The sequence below is a fragment of the Gobius niger genome, assembly GCF_951799975.1.
Source record: "Gobius niger genome assembly, contig: SCAFFOLD_96, whole genome shotgun sequence".
NCBI lineage: Eukaryota > Metazoa > Chordata > Actinopteri > Gobiiformes > Gobiidae > Gobius > Gobius niger.
The window spans coordinates 77185-89831 of record NW_027639276.1 but is presented as its reverse complement, the minus strand read 5'-3'; the positions used below and the strand labels follow the sequence as shown (position 1 = coordinate 89831).

At 46.6% G+C, this 12647-nt stretch overlaps 1 protein-coding gene across 1 annotated transcript; it reads left to right on the top strand.

Annotated features, from left to right (window-relative positions):
* Positions 1 to 408: 408 nt before the first annotated feature.
* Positions 409 to 10491, top strand: LOC306982638 (uncharacterized protein). The gene is made up of 4 exons (XM_079583105.1): positions 409 to 470; positions 3987 to 4122; positions 4261 to 4453; positions 10312 to 10491. The coding sequence occupies exons 2-4, from the start codon at positions 3988 to 3990 to the stop codon at positions 10410 to 10412; spliced, it is 429 nt and encodes a 142-aa protein (XP_079439231.1). The 5' UTR covers positions 409 to 470; position 3987; the 3' UTR covers positions 10413 to 10491.
* Positions 10492 to 12647: the final 2156 nt, after the last annotated feature.

Genomic DNA, 12647 nt, shown 5'->3' with positions numbered 1-12647 from the left:
CGACGCCCCTCACCTACACGAGGGAGCGGCCATCTTTGTTAGACCGACGCCCCTCACCTACACGAGGGAGCAGCCATCTTTGTTAGACCGACGCCCACACCTACACGAGGGAGCAGCCATCTTTGTTAGACCGACGCCCACACCTACACGAGGGAGCAGCCATCTTTGTTAGACCGACGCCCACACCTAACCTCATCCTCGACTGTCATGTTGCCGTAGTGACGGGCCTGGCGTGTCAAACGTTTAAAATAGTTTTATTCACAAACTCTTTCTGACTCTGTGTGATCTGTGGCTCCGCCCTCGGCGCCACCACCTGGTCTCGTCTGGAATGGAGGCGTGTCTCATCCTCATTACGCCACATCCAGCGGCGTATAAAAGGTGCTGCTCCTCCTGCTCCTCGTCCTCCTGCTCTTCCTGTTCCTCGTCACTTCTCTGAGTTTGTGCTGCTGCAGTGAGACACACCTGGTCAGGTGAGGCGCGCACGCACACACACACACAGGCACACGCGCACGTGCACGCACACACACACACACACAGGCACATACACACACACACATACACACACACACACACACACACACACACACACACACACACACACTCACACACACACACACACACACACACACACACACACACACACTCACACACACTCACACACACGCACACACACACACACAGGCACACGCGCACGTGCACACACACACACACACACACACACACACACACACACACACACACACACACACACACACACACACACACACACACACACACACACACACACACACACACACACACACACACACACACACACACTCACTCACACGTGCACTGTGTGAAGCTCAGGCCTTAAAGACGTTAAACCTGGTGAAAAGTCAAAGCTCAGTTTAAAGTGTGGATAAAGTGAGGAAAGGTTTGAGTGTGAAACGTCCCGAGCCCAGAGGAACAGGGCAGTGGCTGCTTCCTCATTCGCCTCACACGCCCCAGTCAGGACTAAAAGTACTGCAAAGTACTTCAACAAGGACTAAAAGTACTGACTGGTAGTGGGGGAAGTGGGGGAATGTCAGGGGCGTAACACCTCAGGACTTCCGCTACCTCCTGTCTTTTTAAATACACCTCCTAATTTAGGACATAACACTGTCCATCACTAAGAGAGGGCGAGCAGGTGACGGGCAGCGGGGAGGGGTCACATGAGGGCGAGCAGGTGACGGGCAGCGGGGAGGGGTCACATGAGGGCGAGCAGGTGACGGGCAGCGGGGAGGGGTCACATGAGGGCGAGCAGGTGACGGGCAGCGGGGAGGGGTCACATGAGGGCGAGCAGGTGACGGGCAGCGGGGAGGGGTCACATGAGGGCGAGCAGGTGACGGGCAGCGGGGAGGGGTCACATGAGGGCGAGCAGGTGACGGGCAGCGGGGAGGGGTCACATGAGGGCGAGCAGGTGACGGGCAGCGGGGAGGGGTCACATGAGGGCGAGCAGGTGACGGGCAGCGGGGAGGGGTCACATGAGGGCGAGCAGGTGACGGGCAGCGGGGAGGGGTCACATGAGGGCGAGCAGGTGACGGGCAGCGGGGAGGGGTCACATGAGGGCGAGCAGGTGACGGGCAGCGGGGAGGGGTCACATGAGGGCGAGCAGGTGACGGGCAGCGGGGAGGGGTCACATGAGGGCGAGCAGGTGACGGGCAGCGGGGAGGGGTCACATGAGGGCGAGCAGGCGACGGGCAGCGGGGAGGGGTCACATGAGGGCGAGCAGGTGACGGGCAGCGGGGAGGGGTCACATGAGGGCGAGCAGGTGACGGGCAGCGGGGAGGGGTCACATGTCTTTCGACAGCCGCCCACTCAAACCCAGCATAAAGGCTCATTACAAATATACCCAAACATCCTCCTCTTTTTCTTCTTCCTTTTTTTATTTTTTATTTATTTTTTATTTTTGGGGGGTGTGCGTGTGTGTACCCGTACGTGCCAGCCTCTGGGGGGGTCAAACGCCTCAGCTCAGCTGGGGGGGTCAAACGCTGCAGCTGGGGGGGTCAAACGCTGCAGCTGGGGGGGTCAAAGGGCTACAGACCGGACAAAACCGAGCAGCTCGACTGGTGCTGCGCTGCGATTACACAACCAACACCAAAGTCATGCTGAATCGACTCGAGTGGTCGTCGGTAAAAGACAGATTATCGAATTCATTATCGTCTTTCTTCAAAAATATAACAGTATCAAAGCGACCCGAGATTCTTTACCAGAGACTCTTATTTAGCAAAGATAAACACGACTATCCAACTAGACACGCCTTAGTGGGGAAATTTGTTTTACCAAAAGTACATTCAAACAGTGCTCAGAAAACATGTATGTGCAGAGCAATGCATGCTGGGAATATGCTACCTGAAAATCTAACGATGCTCGTGAATACAAAAACATTTAAATCGGCATTGAAAAAATGTTATCAACAACTGAACTGAACTGAAAATATACGAACTATTTCTTGAGATTTGATACATTATTGTTAAATTATGCCAAGAAAGTAGTGATTATGAATTGTGATGCAGTAATATATTGTACACATCGTTGCGTGGCTTTTGTATCTTAATGTACTTTTCTTTTTTCTTTAATGTATTTCTTTATGTTTTTATATGTGGACCCCAGGAAGAATAGCGACAGCTCTGCTGTGCTAATGGGGATCCCAGCAATAAAAAAAAAAAACATGTGCAGGAACATGTGGAGAAACACGGATCACGTGTCACAGAAACTGGATCAAACGTGAAGGAAACGTGAAACTAAATGTACTTTTGATCCACTTTGGAAACGTGTCAGAACCGAGACTCAAACACATTTATTTACACATTTGTTCTTATTTCTGCCCCAATTATTCCTTTTTTCCACAGTTATTGTTATTTTTCCATGTGTTATTTCCCCTTTAAGCGTGTTTTTTTGCCGACGGCCCTGATCACATATTTAAGTCTAAACCGATGAAAAAGTGCTGGATGTGAATGTTTGTCCAAAGAGCAGCCGCCATTTTGTGACGTGGAGTCAAAGGAGCCGCAGCTAAAGCTAAACACAGAAGTAACGACGGGCGGAGCTCAGGCGGAGGCGTCTGCTTTACCCAAATCTAAAAGCTCACAGGGTTTCAGGGACGTCAGGGCTTTAAAGGCAACATTTATGCACAAGTCTGTACTTTTAGTTTGGTACGAAGGTGTTGTTGATCTTTTTCTGTTTAGACACAGTTCACAGGAACAACTGGCTCCAAACGGCTCATTCTCGAAGCTGAAAAGCACCGACACAGGCCAGAGTCGCGCCTCATTTGAAAGCTAAGACCGAGCTGGCTTTGATACTTTCTGTAGGCTGGCGAGGAGGAAGTGTAGCTTTAACGCTCAGGTCGCTGCAGAAACCAGAGGAATGTGTTTCTCCAGGTCAGACAAGTTTCAACAAGAACTCCTCAAGAGCAGGCTCTGAGAGGCGAACCCCCAACCCCCCCTGAGAGGCACAGAGGTCATGACCCTGTGACCCCTGAGAGGCACAGAGGTCATGACCCTGTGACCCCCGAGAGGCACAGAGGTCATGACCCTGTGACCCCTGAGAGGCAAAGACCCTGTGACCCCTGAGAGGCACAGAGGCAAAGGTCATGACCCTGTGACCCCTGAGAGGCAAAGGTCATGACCCTGTGACCCCCGAGAGGCAAAGACCCTGTGACCCCTGAGAGGCAAAGGTCATGACCCTGTGACCCCTGAGAGGCACAGAGGTCATGACCCTGTGACCCCTGAGAGGCACAGAGGTCATGACCCTGTGACCCCTGAGAGGCACAGAGGCAAAGGTCATGACCCTGTGACCCCTGAGAGGCAAAGGTCATGACCCTGTGACCCCTGAGAGGCACAGAGGCAAAGGTCATGACCCTGTGACCCCTGAGAGGCAAAGGTCATGACCCTGTGACCCCTGAGAGAGGAGAAGCTTAACTTGCCTCTGTATATGGGCTGAAAGCAGTTTCTGACCCTGTGTTGCAGAATGTCGTGGGATTGGGACGTCGATAAATTGCAGAAGGAAAACACATTGAGGGCGGTGGCGGCTTGCGAAATGAAAGACGGCGTCCCGGTGTACCTAATGGGTTCCATGTACTTCACTCACGGGTTCAACCCAACAGTGAGTAACACGACAGCACTATTATGTTCATTTTCATTCTACCTGGGGGGCGTCTTCATACCTGTCCCTCACCTGTCTCTCTCCTGTCTCTCTCCTGTCCCTCACCTGTCCCTCACCTGTCCCTGTCTCCCCCTGCAGGAGGAAGAGGTGAGGGCCTTCACCCTGAGCGAGGATGACCTGCGCAGTAAGGGCGCCTACATAGAGGCAGAGAAGTACATCATAGTGCGCTACGCTAAAGACGATAAAGGCATCACCTCCATCAACCTGAAGGAGAGCAACAGAAACGAGGAGTACGAGGCCACGGACGCCGCCGTCTGCTACAACGATAAGGGTACGTGACAAAGCCTGGGCCACGCGGACCAAAACCAGAGCTAATGTGCAGCAAACCGAACGATACCGGGCTGTAAGCACAGCCGTTAGCCTCAGCGCTACGTCTCACTAATGTTAATGTTTATGTAGTGTTAGCCGTGTTAGCCGTTAGCCTCAGCGCTACGTCTCACTAATGTTAATGTTTCTTTAATGTTAGCCGTGTTAGCCGTTAGCCTCAGCGCTACGTCTCACTAATGTTAATGTTTCTTTAATGTTAGCCATGTTAGCCGTTAGCCTCAGCGCTACGTCTCACTAATGTTAATGTTTCTTTAGTGTTAGCCGTGTTAGCCGTTAGCCTCAGCGCGACGTCGCACTAATGTTAATGTTTCTTTAGTGTTAGCCGTGTTAGCCGTTAGCCTCAGCGCTACGTCTCACTAATGTTAATGTTTCTTTAATGTTAGCCGTGTTAGCCGTTAGCCTCAGCGCGACGTCTCACTAATGTTAATGTTTCTTTAGTGTTAGCCGTGTTAGCCGTTAGCCTCAGCGCTACGTCTCACTAATGTTAATGTTTCTTTAGTGTTAGCCGTGTTAGCCGTTAGCCTCAGCGCTACGTCTCACTAATGTTAATGTTTCTTTAGTGTTAGCCGTTAGCCTCAGCGCTACATCTCACTAATGTTAATGTTTCTTTAGTGTTAGCCGTGTTAGCCGTTAGCCTCAGCGCTACGTCTCACTAATGTTAATGTTTCTTTAGTGTTAGCCGTTAGCCTCAGCGCTACATCTCACTAATGTTAATGTTTCTTTAATGTTAGCCGTGTTAGTCGTTAGCCGCAGCGCTACATCTCACTAATGTAAATGTTTCTTTAGTGTTAGCCGTGTTAGCCGTTAGCCTCAGCGCTACGTCTCACTAATGTTAATGTTTCTTTAATGTTAGCCGTGTTAGCCGTTAGCCGCAGCGCTACATCTCACTAATGTTAATGTTTCTTTAGTGTTAGCCGTGTTAGCCGTTAGCCTCAGCGCTACGTCTCACTAATGTTAATGTTTCTTTAATGTTAGCTGTGTTAGCCGTTAGCCTCAGCACTACGTCTCACTAATGTTAATGTTTCTTTAGTGTTAGCCGTGGTAGCCGTTAGCCGCAGCGCTACATCTCACTAATGTTAATGTTTCTTTAGTGTTAGCCGTGTTAGCCGTTAGCCTCAGCGCTACGTCTGACTAATGTTAATGTTTCTTTAGTGTTAGCCGTTAGCCTCAGCGCTACGTCTCACTAATGTTAATGTTTCTTTAGTGTTAGCCGTGCAAGCCATCACTACTGTCAATGTTTCTTTAATGTTAGCCGTGCTAGCCTTTAGCCTCAGCACTACGTCTCACTACTGTCAATGTTTCTTTAATGTTAGCCATGTTAGCCGTTAGCCTCAGCGCTACATCTCACTAATGTTAATGTTTCTTTAGTGTTAGCCGTGTTAGCCGTTAGCCTCAGCGCTACGTCTCACTAATGTTAATGTTTCTTTAATATTAGCTGTGTTAGCCGTTAGCCTCAGCGCTACGTCTCACTAATGTTAATGTTTCTTTAGTGTTAGCTGTGTTAGCCGTTAGCCTCAGCGCTGCGTCTCACTAATGTTAATGTTTATGTAGTGTTAGCCGTGTTGGCCGTTAGCCTCAGCACTACGTCTCACTAATGTTAATGTTTATGTAGTGTTAGCCGTGTTAGCCGTTAGCCTCAGCGCTACGTCTCACTAATGTTAATGTTTCTTTAATGTTAGCTGTGTTAGCCGTTAGCCTCAGCGCTACGTCTCACTAATGTTAATGTTTATGTAGTGTTAGCCGTGTTAGCCGTTAGCCTCAGCGCTACGTCTCACTAATGTTAATGTTTCTTTAGTGTTAGCTGTGTTAGCCGTTAGCCTCAGCGCTGCGTCTCACTAAGGTTAATGTTTATGTAGTGCTAGCCGTGTTAGCCGTTAGCCTCAGCGCTACCTCTCACTAATGTTAATGTTTATGTAGTGTTAGCCGTGTTGGCCGTTAGCCTCAGCGCTACGTCTCACTAATGTTAATGTTTCTTTAGTGTTAGCCGTGTTGGCCGTTAGCCTCAGCGCTACGTCTCACTAATGTTAATGTTTCTTTAATGTTAGCTGTGTTAGCCGTTAGCCTCAGCGCTACGTCTCACTAATGTTAATGTTTCTTTAATGTTAGCTGTGTTAGCCGTTAGCCTCAGCGCTACGTCTCACTAATGTTAATGTTTCTTTAGTGTTAGCTGTGTTAGCCGTTAGCCTCAGCGCTGCGTCTCACTAATGTTAATGTTTATGTAGTGTTAGCCGTGTTGGCCGTTAGCCTCAGCGCTACGTCTCACTAATGTTAATGTTTCTTTAGTGTTAGCCGTGTTAGCCGTTAGCCTCAGCGCTACGTCTCACTAATGTTAATGTTTCTTTAATGTTAGCTGTGTTAGCCGTTAGCCTCATCGCTACGTCTCACTAATGTTAATGTTTATGTAGTGTTAGCCGTGTTAGCCGTTAGCCTCAGCGCTACGTCTCACTAATGTTAATGTTTCTTTAGTGTTAGCTGTGTTAGCCTTTAGCCTCAGCGCTGCGTCTCACTAATGTTAATGTTTATGTAGTGTTAGCCGTGTTGGCCGTTAGCCTCAGCGCTACGTCTCACTAATGTTAATGTTTATGTAGTGTTAGCCGTGTTAGCCGTTAGCCTCAGCGCTACGTCTCACTAATGTTAATGTTTATGTAGTGTTAGCCGTGTTGGCCGTTAGCCTCAGCGCTACGTCTCACCAATGTTAATGTTTATGTAGTGTTAGCCGTGTTAGCCGTTAGCCTCAGCGCTACGTCTCACTAATGTTAATGTTTATGTAGTGTTAGCCGTGTTGGCCGTTAGCCTCAGCGCTACGTGTCACTAATGTTAATGTTTCTTTAGTGTTAGCCGTGCTAGCCTTTAGCCTCAGCGCTACGTCTCACTAATGTTAATGTTTCTTTAGTGTTAGCCGTGCTAGCCATCACTACTGTCAATGTTTCTTTAATATTAGCCGTGCTAGCCTTTAGCCTCAGCGCTACGTGTCACTAATGTTAATGTTTCTTTAGTGTTAGCCGTGCCAGCCGTTAGCCTCAGCGCTACGTGTCACTACTGTCAATGTTTCTTTAATGTTAGCCGTGCTAGCCGTTAGCCTCAGCGCTACGTCTCACTAATGTTAATGTTTCTTTAATGTTAGCTATGTTAGCCGTTAGCCTCAGCGCTACGTCTCACTAATGTTAATGTTTATGTAGTGTTAGCCGTGTTAGCCGTTAGCCTCAGCGCTACGTCTCACTAATGTTAATGTTTCTTTAGTGTTAGCTGTGTTCGCCGTTAGCCTCAGCGCTACGTCTCACTAATGTTAATGTTTATGTTGTGTTAGCCGTGCTAGCCTTTAGCCTCAGCGCTACGTCCATGGATCTATTATAAACTGGATAAGGCATGCTGTCCCAGCTCCTATCTCTTTACATAGGGGTGCTCAGTGGCGCATGACTCCAGTTTCGTCCGCCATAACGGCCCAAAGTGCCCGTATGACGCGTCACCTGTTTCTCTGCTCCCACGGCCCAAGTTGGTGAAAGCAGCGTGAGCGCACGGCTGCCAACGAAGCTTCAGAGCGGAGCGGACGCCATTACGCAAAAAGTCAAATCTCTTAATATCATCGTTCTTTAAACACAAAATGTTTTTTTAAGGCCATTTCAGGCGAATAAGCTGCCATGCTACGATGACTTTGGGGGTTAGTTTGTCAGTGCGGGGCTTAAAAAGCTAGTTTAGCCGCTCTTTGAACAACCGGGCGCTTAGCGGCCCTTCGGACGTACGTAGCCGCGCTCATGAACTTCCGCTCGGTCACTTTTCTGGGAAGTTTCGTAAGTGCTGGAAGTCTTGATATTGTGATAGAATTGATAAAAATCGAGTTGTTACTCACTGTATTTGCTAGTATAACATCACAACTTGAATTGTTTGGCTGAAATACAAAGAATGAGCACTGCAAAAGTGTTTTATATTACATTTTCATTGGTAAAATGTGAGATATTGTTTTTTGATAGCATTTATCTGTACTGTACTGTACTGTACTGTACTGTACTGTACTGTACTGCACTGCACTGTACTGTACTGTACTGTACTGTACTGTACTGTACTGTACTGTACTGTACTGTACTGTACTGTACTGGATCCAGGACAGATGCAGAAATCATGCATTTTTTTGTGTTTCATTCTACTTACACAAATAATGATATAAGTACATTAAATGCTGCTAGTATTTTATTAATTAATAAAACAGTTACAGGTTATTAGTGCCATTATTTAATTTTCAGAAATGAGTTTAATAACATGTAGACTAGTTGTTTCTTATTAACCATAATCCAATGCTATAAACACATGCTATATTCATCATACATTTCGTATTTAGTTTTTGGCTAAACTTACTTGAGATGTTTGTTATTTCGCGTTTATCCTTGTTTTTAGTCCAGTTCATTTGTTTTGCTCAGACTTCAGCCGCTAAATCACACGAGGGAGAATCTGCTCGTTCATGAGTCGTCACGCACACGCACACACACACGCTCACGCACGTCTACGGCCCTGGTGACGTCACGTCATTAGAAAACTTTTAAAAATGTATTTTTGATGCTTTACAATTTTTTTACGAAGAAAAAAAGTCCATGTCCTAAAAATAGTAATTTTAAAGAAATATATTTGCCTCAGTCTGAAACTCCAGATGCCTGTGGACCATTTTACAGGCTGCTCCTTTTACATGAGTGTCTATGACAAAAAGGGCTTTTTGGGCTGCTGGCTGCAATACCACGGCCTGCCACTAGCACGTACTCATTTCAGAGTGAAGGGGGTGGACCCCCCCACTGGCTACGTCTCACTAATGTTAATGTTTATGTAGTGTTAGCCGTGCTAGCCTTTAGCCTCAGCACTACGTCTCACTAATGTTAATGGTTCTTTAGTGTTAGCCGTGCTAGCCATCACTACCGTCAATGTTTCTTTAATGTTAGCCGTGTTAGCCGTTAGCCTCAGCACTACGTCTCACTAATGTTAATGTTTCTTTAGTGTTAGCCGTGCTAGCCATCACTACTGTCAATGTTTCTTTATTTTTAGCCGTGTTGGCCGTTAGCCTCAGCGCTACGTCTCACTAATGTTAATGTTTATGTAGTGTTAGCCTTGTTAGCCGTTAGCCTCAGCGCTGCGTCTCACTAATGTTAATGTTTATGTAGTGTTAGCTGTGCTAGCCTTTAGCCTCAGCGCTACGTCTCACTAATGTTAATGTTTATGTAGTGTTAGCCGTGTTAGCCGTTAGCCTCAGCGCTACGTCTCACTAATGTTAATGTTTATGTAGTGTTAGTCGTGCTAGCCATCACTACTGTCAATGTTTCTTTAATGTTAGCCGTGCTAGCCTTTAGCCTCTGCGCTCCTCTTGACCTTTCCTATTTCCTTTCCTCCCTCCCTCCCTCCTCCCTCCTCTCTCCTCCCTCTCCCCTCTCCCCTCTCTCCTCTCTCGTCTCTCCTCTCTCCCTCCCCCTCTCCTCTCTCCTCTCTCCTCTCCTCTCACTCCTCTCCTCTCTCTCCTCTCTCCTTCCCCCTCTCCTCCCCCTCTCCTCTCTCCTCTCCTCTCCTCTCACTCCTCTCTCCTCTCTCCCCCTCTCTCTCCTCTCTCCTCCCTCCCCCTCTCTCTCCTCTCTCCTCCCTCTCCTCCCCCTCTCTCCTCCCCCTCTCTCCTCTCCTCTCTCTCCTCTCTCTCCTCTCTGTCCTCTCTCCTCTCTCCTCCCTCCCCCTCTCTCTCCTCTCTCCTCTCTCCTCCCTCTCCTCCCTCTCCTCCACCTCTCTCCTCCCCCTCTCTCCTCTGCATGACTGATTTGTGCCTCTTGTTTCTTCCAGGGATGATCATCATCCTGGGGGATCGTGATGACACTGGGGGGCTGGTGAGCACAGTGGCCTATAACACCATTGCAAAGATTGGCAAAGAGCAGAAGTGTTGAGAGGTGTGTCCCGGTGAGCGCCCCCTGTCTGTCAGGAGCCAGTGCTACATTTTAAAATAAAGAGATTTCTTCAAACTTTCACCTGTTTGTGTGAGTCATTTTATCCTGAGCCAGAAATAACAACAATAAACCAATATCACAATGTTAGGGCAGAATGTCCTTGGATTTAAAGTTTACATTTCTTATTTTAATTCACGCCTAAACCGAGCAAAACAATGAAAACAATAAATGAATCTTGTCTTCAGAAGTTTTGATGCTGTTGAGGTTTCTTTATGCTTATTATAGCACATTTTTCCTGATTTTCTCCAGCTTTCAGCACCTTCATGCTTTGTGCAATTTATGCAAGTTATGCATCAAAACGTTCCGCATGTTGAGGAGAAGGTGCTGTTACTTTTGGGACTTCTGCAACTTACGGTTTTTCCGCAATCGGCCAAAATGTCGGAGATTTTTCCCATTGACTTATAATGGGGCTGCCGCAAATCCATGCTTTTCTGCACTTTTTTCTGCATTTTATGCAATTTCTGCACTTTGTGCATGTTCAGCTTCTGCAACTTGTGGGTTTTGGGAAAAAATTGTCCTTCTGCAGTTTTACAGTTTTTTTATACGAGAGTTTGAAATGTTTACATTAGTGTGTATGTGGACCTGTTACATTAGTGTGTATGGGGGAATCCAGCCAATGGGGAGACTCCGCCTTTCAGCCATTTGTGCTTCTGCCAATCAAGCACTGAGGCCATTTCAACAGTTTGACCAGTTTATGGAATATAAAAGTTTATGCAACTTAAGAGTTTATGCCATTCAGGACTTTTGAATTTTAAAGAGTTAATGCAATTGACATAATTTATGCAAATGAACACATTCATGCATTTTACCACTTTATACAGTTTATGCAACTTGACATTTTATGCATGTTACCAGTTTATGCCAATTAGATTATGCAAATGAACCCCTTTATGCAGTTTAAAGTGATTATGTAAGTTAATAGGGATTTTCGCGTGTAAAGTGTGAACAGTTTATGCACTCTCTGCATTCGCTTCCCACAATCCCGCAGTCAATCATTTCCAGTTTTATCACATTCTGAGACAGGCTCACACTTGCCTGGATATGAAAATGAACAGAATGTTCAGACGCTGAGGCATTATTTATTCTGCAACAGTCTTTGTGTGTTTGGAAATCCTTTTGTGTGAACTCAAAGTGAGGTCGGCTCGTTAGTTCAAGTTTACATGACACGTGTTTCCAGTATGTTCATGGATCACATACACGTGTGTAAACTTCAAGGATGTTTACATGTGTTTTTCCCTGTCAGTCTGAAGTGAGTGACTCTGGACAGAGAGTTTCTGTTTCCACATGGTTATACGGAGCGTGTACATGTGGGTATAGTTGCTATAGCAGGGCTGATATTATATATGTTTGTGTGATCAGAAGGAAAGAGAGATGTGCCTTAGTATAACTCTGATGTACCATATGTGTATTTATTTATTTACCACTGTCAATGATGAATCCTTTATCTTTAGCTTTTGTAAACTGTAAATGATGAAATCCTTTGACATTTTGTTCGATCATAAAGGATTTATATCAAAGCTCAGACTCTGCATCGGTTTCCTGCATGAGCGGAAAGTTTATGTGATATGACTTGAATGAGAGATCAGGGTTTACTATAAGTTCTCCTTTTAGCACAAAGTCTGGTTTTGTATTTTTTCTTTCTGTAAAATGTTACTTTTTCTGCTCAAATGAATAAATGAAAATGAATTAAATGAATTGACCCTCTATTCCAGGTAAGAAGCACATTTTCAGGAGAACATGTGATGAATTGCGTTTCCATGTTTGTTCCACTCACAGGGTTTTGTCCTGAGTAACTGATGCAGTGATGAGTATCTGTGGTCCTGTTGTGTCACGCTCAGTCTAAAGTCTCCATCAGGTTCTGTCACGCTCAGACTAAAGTCTCCATCAGGTTCTGTCCCGCTCAGTCTAAAGTCTCCATCATCAGGTTCTGTCCCGCTCAGTCTAAAGTCTCCATCATCAGGTTCTGTCACGCTCAGTCTAAAGTCTCCATCAGGTTCTGTCCCGCTCAGTCTAAAGTCTCCATCATCAGGTACTGTCACGCTCAGTCTAAAGTCTCCATCATCAGGTTCTGTCCCGCTCAGTCTAAAGTCTCCATCATCAGGTTCTGTCCCGCTCAGTCTAAAGTCTCCATCATCAGGTTCTGTCACGCTCAGTCTAAAGTCTCCATCATCAGGT